This window comes from Conger conger, chromosome 4 (assembly GCF_963514075.1).
Source record: "Conger conger chromosome 4, fConCon1.1, whole genome shotgun sequence".
Classification (NCBI taxonomy): domain Eukaryota; kingdom Metazoa; phylum Chordata; class Actinopteri; order Anguilliformes; family Congridae; genus Conger; species Conger conger.
Window position 1 is genome coordinate 75808452 of NC_083763.1, and position 11053 is coordinate 75819504.

An 11053-nucleotide genomic window follows, 5' to 3' on the forward strand; every position below is an offset into this window, starting at 1 on the left:
TGAATGGTGTGTGTGCCCTGCGATAGACTGGCGACCTGCCCAGGGTGTATTCCTGCCTTTCGCCCAATGTATGCTGGGATAGGCTCCAGCCCCCCTGCGACCCTGATCAGGATAAGCGGGTTCAGATAATGGATGGATGGATGGAGGGTTTATTCATTCATTCATCTTATTTCCATGTGCTTTGGTTACGTTGTGTGGCTCTGTTTTGTTGTTCTTTGTCTCCCCTTTTGGTTTCTTCTCACTCTCTCCTTTCAATTCAGATGTGCTTGCCTGGTTCCACTCAGCATTCATCACCTGTTGCAGATAATTAATCAGCTCACCCCACTCTATATATATATATATATATATATATATATATATAGCCCTTTTCCCCTTCAAGAGAGCTGGGGCAGAGCTGTCTGATTCGGTTCCTTTCGTTTTGTTTGGTGTTTTCTTTTCTTTGGTTAAGGATTCATGTGAAGCTTCTTTTTGTGTATTTATTGGTCACTGATTTCATTTGTTTAAACAGCCTACTGTAGTTATTTTTTTGTTATTATCTGTTTGATGGGCACAGGGGCAAACAGGGATAGGTAAGATACCCTTGGGTCTACATTGTACATCACCTAGTCTTACCACCTGTTAAATACTCTAGGTTAGCAGTGAGCACCACCCGCTGTATTTTGGAGTGCCTGGCACCTGTTAAGAGGGGTGGGGTTTAATTTCTCGTTATCTTTTCATTTGGTGCCACTGATAGTCCTCTTTGTTCCCTGTGTCACCTATTTCTTGTTAATAAATATTCTTTATTGCATAGACTGGTTTCTTGGTTTGTGTTAATGCCGCCTCATTAATCACCACGTTGCTCTATGTTGCCCTTCTACTCCGGGCCACTAGAGGGCGGATCACAAATGATTCCACAGTGAAAACACACAGCCTGGTCTTTAGTCATGCACATTATTACAAGGCATTTAGCAGACGCTCTTATCCAGAGCGACATACAACGAAGTGCAGATCCAACACAAGTACAAGTGCGAAGAGGACCTGAGAGGACAGTACCGTTCCGAGTCCTCGTGTGACCATACAGATACAATTGGAACCCTTGAAGAATACATCAACTTCCAAACTAGCATACCACAGTTGGCAGCTGTTTATATGGGCCGCGGTGGTGCAACAGGCTAAGATGCAGCAGACTTGCGGTTGCAGTTCGCTGCAGTTGCACACCGGGGACCAGGGTCGATTCTCGGTCCTGCCAAAAGCCATGTTTGGCCGGCTCACGTGGAGCAGCATAATTGGCTCGCTGCTCCAGAGGGAGAGACTTGGCAGGGTTAGTAGATCGCCGCACAATAAAGCACCTCGGGCGCCTCGGAAACACGGTCACGAGCATGAGACGAGATGGCTTGAAGAAGGCGTGTCGTTCTCCTTCGGGCCGCCGAGGGACGGGGTATGGGCGGTGTATCTAATACTAGCTCTAATTGAATCAGACGGGGTACAATTGCCTACCAAAAAGGGAAAAAGAAATTATTTTTAAAAAAAGAATACCCCGAGTACAACAATACAATAGCTAATACAAAAAAATATATATATATATATCTATACAACTATACAAGTGCCTTACAGTTTATGGCATATATAAGGCTAATCATGGTGGTGAGTTAGTCAACTTACAGTCCTCTCATCATGCTTTTTATCCACAGTGACTTACAGTTGATTAGACTAAGCAGGGGACAATCCTCCCCTGGAGCAATGCAGGGTTAAGGGCCTTGCTCAAGGGCCCAACAGCTGTGCAGATCTTATTGTGGCTACACTGGGGATTGAACCACCGACCTTGCGGGTCCCAGTCATTTACCTTAACCACTACACTACATCTTCCCCACACCTCCTACACACTGCCATCACATGTCCAGAGTTATGAAACTAGCACCACCTCAGTGGAACCCTCTCATTTGTCCTCACCCTGTAACCAACATTTATTTAATTGTTTATTAAGCAGGGACGTTACAAATAGACATTGTTACAGGTAAAAACATGAAACAGACATTACATTTACGTTACATTTGACATTTTTGTCATTTGGCAGACAATTTTAATCCAAAACGACTTACAAGTACATAGGTTCTTCCACAGGTTAAAAAGCATCAAGTCCGTAACTAGCAAAACACGCATGAAGATTACGAATAGACATTGCTGCAGGTTAAAGACATGAAACAGACATTACATTTACATTACATTTGGCTGACGCTTTTATCCAGAGCAACGTACAGTTGATCAGACTCAGCAGGAGACAATCCTCCCCTGGAGCAATGCAGGGTTAAAGGCCGAACGGCTGTGTGGATCTTCTTGTGGCTACACCGGGGATCGAACATGGTATGGGTCCCAGTCACATACCTTAACCACTATGCTACCGGCCTCCCTGTAAAAGCTCTTTGGACTCCTGGTGTTTTTATTTTGGCATCTATGCGTAACTGAAAAGGACGGCTGACCAAAGGTTGTTTTACATTATGCCACTCACCCAGCCTCTCGTGGTGGATCTACCACCACTCTGATTAGATCCAGATTGGCTGAGCATAGCTGGCGATATATTGTTCACACATTTAAAAAAAAAAAAAATTTAATGAAGGAAAGAGTGAATAAAACTGTCAAACCTGAGTGATGCCATTTAATTGGTTTCTGATCCATTGTTTTCAATGCCAGTTTGTGAGATAGGTTTGATTGTTGGCTGGGAGGCCTGGCTCTCTACAGTATGATAAGTGTATGATAATCAGTATGATAAGTGTGAAAATACCACGGAGTGCATAAACAGCTGAGCTGCATTGAGGGGTATGTGGTGTCGTACGAACGCAGGTCAAGTTTGTTTTGGTTTTGCAAGATGTCCGTAGATGCCTATCAAACGTCAGTTGGGAGTCGAAAGCAATTGTCCCACCTCCTTTTTTTCTCATATTTTTTATTTCTTTTTTTCATTTTTTTTATTTCTATTTTTACATTGCACTGTTTGGTTCCAGGTACACTTTATTTTACACCTCTGAAAGGAAGATTGGTATGAAACTTGAGTCTGAATCTGAATCTGAATCCTCTAAACCCACTGGGCACAGCTTAACGGTAGACCCTGCTGTGTTGGCATAGAACCCAGGATAGAGGGGCTGAGTGAATGTGGTCTGGACTCTGTGCAGGAGGGTCATTGTGTCAGAGACGCTGTAGAAGGACAGAGTTCCTGCCCTGTGATCCAGGTACACTCCTATTCTGGAGGAGGGAGGGACAGGGAGTCTTGTGCATTTTTTGTTGTGATAGAAATGACATTTGGAATGAGAGCAACACAGGCTCCAGGACTTCTTATTATATCCAAAGAGAGCATCATAAGCCCACCCTTTCCTGATGATCCCCACATATGACACTGCTATGTAAACATCCCCTCTCCCACTCCACTCAGCCTCCCAGTAACAGCGTCCAGACAGACCCTCTCTGCATAGCACCTGGTCCCAGTAGTCAAATCTCTCTGGATGATCAGGATATGACTGGGCGGTTTTGGCACAGGTAACCTCTCTCCTCCCCTCAGACAGAGAGAGAGATGAATTGGCTGTGTCGGGGTCCAGTGTCAGACGACAGTAATCTGAAAGAAGAGGAGATAAACATTGGAGACTGAAAGGTGGAACTATATACTAGGGCAGCCTGTAGCATAGTGGATAAGGTACATGACTGGGACACGCAAGGTCGGTGGTTCGATCCCCAGTCTAAGATCCGCACAGCCATTGGACCCTTGAGCAAAGCCCTTAACTCTGCATTGCTCCAGGGAGGATTGTCTCCTGCTTAGTCTAATCAACTGTACGTCACTATGGATAAGAGTGTCAGCCAAATGCCAATGATGTAATGTAATATATGTATAGGTTGTGTGCACACTGGGGGAAACACATTTTTGGATGTACTACAGCTAGGAGGAAGGGTCTGACTGTTCTCCCAGTATTGGTTGGCTGCGACCTATCGCACAAACTATTAAACCCTTTCCTCTGTTTGTACAGAGGAAAAACAACCGACTTGGCAAAACAAATCTCAATACTGCATTGAACTAAATACATGTTCCACAATTAGGACACTAGCACGATCAGTGTACACAATCAGTGACCACATAGTACTGGGATAAATGTCACGATTGGGGTCAGGAATTTGTCGTGGATATTTTTCCAATGCATAACACAATGGTATTTTACTGAAATGAGTGGAAATTAACTTACATTGTGAGAAATCCTCCCTATCTGTGGGTTGTGGAACTGGCAGAATATCAACCTCTTTCACTGTGGTACAAAGAGAGACACAAACTTTAAGGTCCCATATTGTGCACTTTTCCAGTTTTGTATTTTTTATTTTAGGACCTGATATACATACGAACATGGTTTGTGTGGTTTTAAGTCCAAAAAACAATCTCTATCCAGTTTTACACATCCATTCTCCAGCGCCTCTCATTAGTTTTACCAAGAGCAGGCTGTTTTAGTGACTGTGCCTTTAAGGCTTGTTGAAATCAATGAACCCCTGTTCTGATTGGCTGGCTTGCTCTGTGCTGAAGCAAACAAGCTTTGTGATCTCATAACTTCACGCAAAGTGGCTCGCTTATTACAGATCTTCGACATACACATTGGATTTATTTGGGAACTGTTTGTTTTGATACTTTCAAAGTATTTGTATAGCACCTTCAACTCCGTTATAATCCACATAGCAAGGAAAATGTAATTTTCCACAATATCGGATATTTAAAATAGACCCAGGACACAGCAACTACCGTAACATTTTCAAAATTATTGAGAGAAATTACCATTACCATTGTCTACCATATGATCCCTGCTAATACCTCTCCCCATCTGGATCTCTCCATTTCCCTCGGGGATACCACACTCACGCCGTCACCCAGTGCAAGGAACCTCGGCGTGGTGATGGACAGCAGACTGTCCCTTTCCGAGAACATTGCGGCGGTGACCCGGTCTTGCAGGTTCTTCCTATACAACATACGGAGAATCCGCCCCTTTCTCACCCCCTACTCGACCCAGCTCCTGGTCCAAGCGATGGTTCTGTCCCGCCTGGACTACTGCAATTCCCTCTTGGCTGGCCTCCCAGCGTCTGCCATCAGACCCCTCCAACTCATCCAGAATGCAGCAGCTCGTCTGGTCTTCAACCTTCCCAAATACTCACACGTCACCCCCCTGCTTACTTCCCTCCACTGGCTGCCTGTCATGGCTCGCATCAAATTCAAAACATTGGTGCTAGCCTTCCAAGCAGTTAAAGGGTCTTCCCCAGCTTATCTGCAAAAAATCATCAGACCCTACACCCCTGCCAGACCTCTTCGTTCAGCCTCCACAGGCCGCTTGGCACCTCCCCCTCTCAGAACCTCCACCTCACGCTCACGACTACTGTCTGTTCTGGCTCCACGGTGGTGGAACGAACTCCCCGTTGAGGTCAGAACTATAGAATCCCTCCCCACCTTCAAGCGCAAGCTGAAGACACACCTCTTCAAACAGCACCTCTCCCCATCCCTCCCTACCTCCCTGTGAACCTTAATTGTTGTCTCTGTGACTTGTGTATCAGTATTTTAGTTGGCTAGGTAAGCAGTGTTTGGATAGTTAACTTTGGTGACTTTTGCTCTGTTTGTTTGTTTGTTCAAAAAAAAAAAAAAAAATGGCCCTTGTCCTTATCTTTGTTGTACAGGTAGCAGTTGAAATTGTACTTACCTCTAGGGTCTTTCAGCGAACTTATCCCTGGTTATGGGTATGCACTTTGTTGTACGTCGCTCTGGATAAGAGCGTCTGCCAAATGCCAATAATGTAATGTAATGTAATGTAATGTAATATTGCCTTGATTTCTCAATTTTGCCTTATACCGATTTAACTTTACTCTTACATGTGTTTTTAACTGGATTCACTTCCCCTATACCTGATTCAGTTATCTTGAGTAATCCTTCATTGCAGAAGTCCTCCAGTCGCTCTTTCAGTTCAGAAACAGATTTGCTTGCAACGTCAAAGGAGACGTGTGGATTGAAAGTGATGCTGGGTAAGTCTCCAGGTCCAGGGGGGGCACACAGAGACTGATATTTCTTCAGACAAACAGACAAACAGAACAGTACAATAAATATTTCTGTGCAGATGCGGAGAGGTAAAAGAGGAACACACCTCACCATGCATGTACAGACAGGCAGAAAGATAAAAAACATTCTCAATTCACATTCCTGTGCAGATGGCAGGAGCAGATCTTTGTAAATGAGGAACACACCTCACCATGTATGTACAGTGTACATGTGCAGACTGTCAGAGAGCCAGTGATGTTACCTGAAGGAAATGGATGTGATCCTCTGTGTGTGAAAGCTGCTCCAGCTCAGCGTCTCTCCTCCTCAGCTCAGCAATCTCCTGCTCCAGTCGCTCCAGGAGTCCTTCAGCCCGACTCACTTCAGCCTTCTCCTGATCTCTGATCAGCTCTTTCACCTCAGAGCACCTTCTCTCAATGGAGCGGATCATCTCAGTAAAGATCCTCTCACTGTCCTCCACTGCTACCTGTGCAGAGCTCTGTTAGGAGACACAGAGAGAGGATGGCTGTACATTTTAACTAGGCCTTTCACTCAGCTGTTACTGGGACCCCAGACAGCCTGTTCCCCACAGTGTGGCTCAGTGGGATTGAGCCCCACAGGGCTGGAAAGTGGCCCAACACTGGGCTCCTCACTGGCTGACTGGAGGAGAGCCCTGACTGAGCCCTGAAATGGCTCTTCCAGCAGCCAGCTGTTGTCATCTCCTCTGGTCCTCTGGTCAGTACCCACCTTGAGTGACTGCACAGCCTGTCTCAGATCCTGCAGCTCCTTCTCTCTCTCCTGGATTCTCTGCTGGAATTGGCCCTGTGTCACCCCCAGCTGCATCTGTTGGTCAGAAACATGACTTAAATGGTAAATGGACTGTATTTATAGAGCCCCTTTATCCAAAGCGCATTACAATCGATGCCCCTCATTCACACACACACACACACACACATACACACACACCAATGACAACTAGTTACCATGCAAGCCATGTAAGGCACCAACCAGCTTGTTGGGAGAAATTGGGAGTTAGGTGTCTTGCTCAGTGACACGTCGACACACCCAGGGAGGGGGATCAAACCGGCAAAACTCTGACTTGCCTCCTGAGCTAATGTTGCCCCTGGTGTTAGTGGTAGTGGTATACTATTCTTGAAGGCAGGGTGCAGTGTCTTTATAGGTAGTTCCATATATATATATCATTCATTCAGCACTTTATTAGGTAGACCTGTACACCAACTTATTCATGCAAATATTTAATCAGCCAATCATGTGGCAGCAACTAAAGGCATACAAGTATGCATTCATGGTCAAGAGGTTCAGCTGTTTTTTCAGACCAAATGTCAGAATGGGGGGAAAAATGTGATCTAAGCGACTTTGTCCATGGGATGATTGTTGGTGCCAGGCAGGGTGGTTTGAATATCTAGGAAACTGCTGATCTCCTGGGATTTTCGCAAGTAACATTCTCTAGAGGTGCAGAGAATGGTGCAAAAAATGTAGTTCTGTGGGCAAAAACACCTTGTTAATGAGAGAGGTCAGTAGAGAAGGGCCAGATTGGTCTAACCTGACAGGCAGGTGACAGTAAGGCAAATAACCACGCATTACAACAGTGGTATGCAGAAGAGCATCTCTGAACACACAACACATCAAACATCTAAGTGGATAGGCTACAACCCTAGAAATCTAAAAAAAATGAATCTAATAAATGCCTAATGTAGTGCTCATGGTCTATAGTCCCTGCAGCCAGGGGTAGAACATAGCTTTGTGGCGAGGATGCTTGACTGGGACCCGGAAGGTTGGTGGTTCAAGTCTCAGTGTAGCCATGAAAAGATGGGCCCTTGGGATGGGTAATAAGGGATGGATCAGTCAGAGGGGCAGCCAGTAGCCTAGCGGATGAGGTACTTTACTGGGACCTGGGAGGTCAGTGGTTCAAGTCCCAGTGTAGCCACAATAACAGCAAGACCTTAACCCCACATTGCTCCAGGGTCCCTTGCTTAGTCTAATCAACTGTAAGTCACTGTGGATAAAAAGCATCAGCTAAATAACAAACTATTATTCTGATGTATCACACAAGCTGGTAAAGTAGAAGGTCAAAAGAGATGCATAATGTGCAGTTTAGGGGACCGGAGTGATACATTTTGGGTATCAGGTAATACAGGAGTTTAGCCCAGGGTGCTGCTGTTTCTTCCAAGATGAGTGAAAAGGCAGATCAGGAAAAGCTAATTTGAACAAAAAAAACCCCTCCAGAAGTCCATACATTTTTCAGAACAGGTGATTATAACTGACTCTCTGCCCACTTTGTTCTGGAGGTTAGGTAAAGCAGAAGTCCAGTTCTTACCTGTTTCTCAGTCCACTCTGCCACTGTTGAGACTGTATCATGGCCTCTGTGTTCTTCAACTGTACAGAGAGAGCAGAGAAACTGCTGATCACTACGACAGTAAAACTCAAGCAGTTTGTCATGCTGAGAGCAGATCTTCTCCTGCAGGTGTCCAGAGGCATCAGTCAGTGTGTGTCTCTTTCCAGGGTTCAGTTCATCATGAAGTCTGAGGTGAGTTTCACAGTAAGAGACCAGACACGCCAGGCAGGACTTGATGGCTTTGTGCTTTCTCCCAGTGCAGACATCACACACCACGTCTCCAGGTCCACCGTAACAGTGAGCAGGAGGAGCAGCTTGGAGTCCTGTCTTCTTCAGTTTCTCCACCACTTCAGCCAGCATGGTGTTTTTTCTTAAAACAGGCCTTGGGGTGAAGGTCTCTCTGCACTGGGGACAGCTGTAGACACCAGTATGATCATCCTGATCCCAGTAGCCTTTAATACAGCCCATACAGTAACTGTGCCCACAGGGAATAGTTACCGGATCCTTCAGTAGATCCAGACAGATCGAACAGCTCAACTGGTCCTGATCCAGTAAACCTCCACCTTCAGCCATTGCACTGCTCACACTGACACAGACACAGAGTTTAGTTTATCTGGAACTGTGTGACAGAGAGAGCGGGAGTGATGTTCTGGTTCTGCCCGCAGCTGCAGGAGGTGTGGTGTTGGACTGAGGCCAGGCTGGGCAGAGCTGTGAGTGTAGAGAGATAGAAGTCATCAGCCTGGTTATACAGGTTTCCAGACAAGAGGCAACTACTGTTGTTTAGATGGCTACAGTAAAGAGCAGTTAATCAACAGCAAGTGGTTACCTGACAATGACCTTGCAGTATAGATTATTGTGCAGATGCCAGGAGCAGATCCTTTTTAAAGAGGAATACACCTCACCAGGAATGTACAATGTTCATAGTGCAGTGTCCAAGATACAATCAATGTAGCTGTTGGGCCCTTAATCCCACATTATTGTGCCTAATCACAATTACAACAGTTTACTCAACTGTCAAAATACTCTTCTTCGGATACCGGAGTTTAAACACCGAAATATAAGTCAACCTCAAGAAGTATTTCAGTCTTATTTTTAGACTTCAAATCAAAGATATAATACTATTTTTGTTTTGATAAACATATTGCTGAGGCAGCGCGGATGGTGCAGTGGGTAGCACTGCCGCCTCACAGCAAGGAGGTCCTGGGTTCGAATCCCCGTCGGCCGGGGCCTCTCTGTGTGGAGTTTGCATGTTCTTCCCGTGTCTGTGTGGGTTTCCTCCGGGTACTCCGGTTTCCTCCCACAGTCCAAAGACATGCAGATTAGGCTGATTAGGAGAGTCTAAATTGCCCGTAGGTATGAGTGTGTGAGTGAATGGTGTGCGTGCCCTGCGATGGACTGGCGACCTGTCCAGGGTGTATTCCTGCCTTTCGCCAATGTACGCTGGGATAGGCTCCAGCCCCCCTGCGACCCTGTTCAGGATAAGCGGGTTAGGATAATGAACGAATTGTCACGTTTCAGGTCTGTCTCACCATGTTTTATGTTGATTTATGTTTATTCATGTTGTCTTAGTCACGTAGTGTCTTATCATGTATTATGTTAGTCTAGGTTTGTCATGTTGTTTCGTTTATTTCTCGTTACGATTTATTTTCTTGTCATGTCTAGTTATGTTTTCGTACGATTATATTACCTGGTTATGTTGAGTGATTATCGTCTTAGTTTCGCTTTGTGTTATGTTTCGATGTATGTGTATTGTTACGTTTAACTGGTCGTTGTTATGCATACACTTTTACATGTTTTTCCGCAAACCTTGCGTTCCGCCTTTTCTCTCTCTCTCTCTCTCTCTCGCTCCTTCTGTCATTCACTCCCTAATTATTTCCATTTGTCTATTTACTAAAACTACTAACGCTAGGTCAGGATTGGGTAGAAACTAACAAGACTAATCATGTGTTCATGTTACCTTACGTTTCTTGTGCATGTCATTTACTAATTTACTAATGCTAGGGCAGGATAGGTTTATTACTAACGATTACTAATCTCCTTGTTAAACTTGTCATCCATCGCACCTGTTTTCCATTTCCTTGCTACGCTCTAGCTAATTGTCTACACCTGTCTACACCTGCATTTATAGCCCAGTCGCACAACTGTTCACTGCGAAATTGTCTGCCTCTGTTTTTTCACGCAACTCTTGAGCATTACTTACTGTTTGATTACACGTTACGATCCACGCCTGTTTACTGACCATCGATTATTGATTTCTGTTTTGTGACCTTCGTTTTGTTCTTGACTACGTCCCCGCCTACCGTTTTTGTACTTTTGCCCCGCTGATTGTTTCATGGTTTCGACTCCCGCTTCGTCCACGACTACGCCTCTGCCTGCCGTCCGTCTGTTCATCTGCCCCGCTGACAGCTCTCCTGCTACCGGACCTCCCTGCACGCCTACCGACTACGAGATTGCCTCTTCCCTCGGCACCGTGCTTTTTGTTTGTTTTGTATTTGTTTGGCTGGATCTACGTGTATGGACTTTGCTTGTGTTGACTACTCTCCTGGGATTCGTCCCGAATAAAGCCCTGAGGGGTCTTTATATTACTATTGTTTCTGAGTCGTGCATTTTGGGTCCAACCCCCACGCACCCGTCTCACGAATGAATGAATGAATGAACATATTGCTACTGAGGCTAAACATTTC

The 11053-nt window shown here is 45.3% G+C and overlaps 1 protein-coding gene across 1 annotated transcript; it reads right to left on the reverse strand.

The window, feature by feature from the left end:
- Positions 1-1972: 1972 nt before the first annotated feature.
- On the reverse strand, positions 1973-8972 carry LOC133126092 (tripartite motif-containing protein 16-like). The gene is made up of 6 exons (XM_061237920.1): positions 8352-8972; positions 6761-6856; positions 6279-6512; positions 5887-6046; positions 4200-4259; positions 1973-3580 (listed from the first exon to the last, which is right to left on the reverse strand). The coding sequence occupies exons 1-6, from the start codon at positions 8940-8942 to the stop codon at positions 2988-2990; spliced, it is 1734 nt and encodes a 577-aa protein (XP_061093904.1). The 5' UTR covers positions 8943-8972; the 3' UTR covers positions 1973-2987.
- Positions 8973-11053: the final 2081 nt, after the last annotated feature.

Excerpts from the sequence above, each read along its gene's own strand:
- LOC133126092 (XM_061237920.1), bottom strand. The coding sequence starts at position 8,942 with ATGGCTGAAGGTGGAGGTTTACTGGATCAGGACCAGTTGAGCTGTTCG. Across the intron at positions 6,857-8,351 it reads CAGAGTGGACTGAGAAACAG|ATGCAGCTGGGGGTGACACA; the intron begins GTAAGAACTGGA and ends TCTGACCAACAG. Across the intron at positions 4,260-5,886 it reads ACTCAAGATAACTGAATCAG|TGAAAGAGGTTGATATTCTG; the intron begins GTATAGGGGAAG and ends TTTGTACCACAG.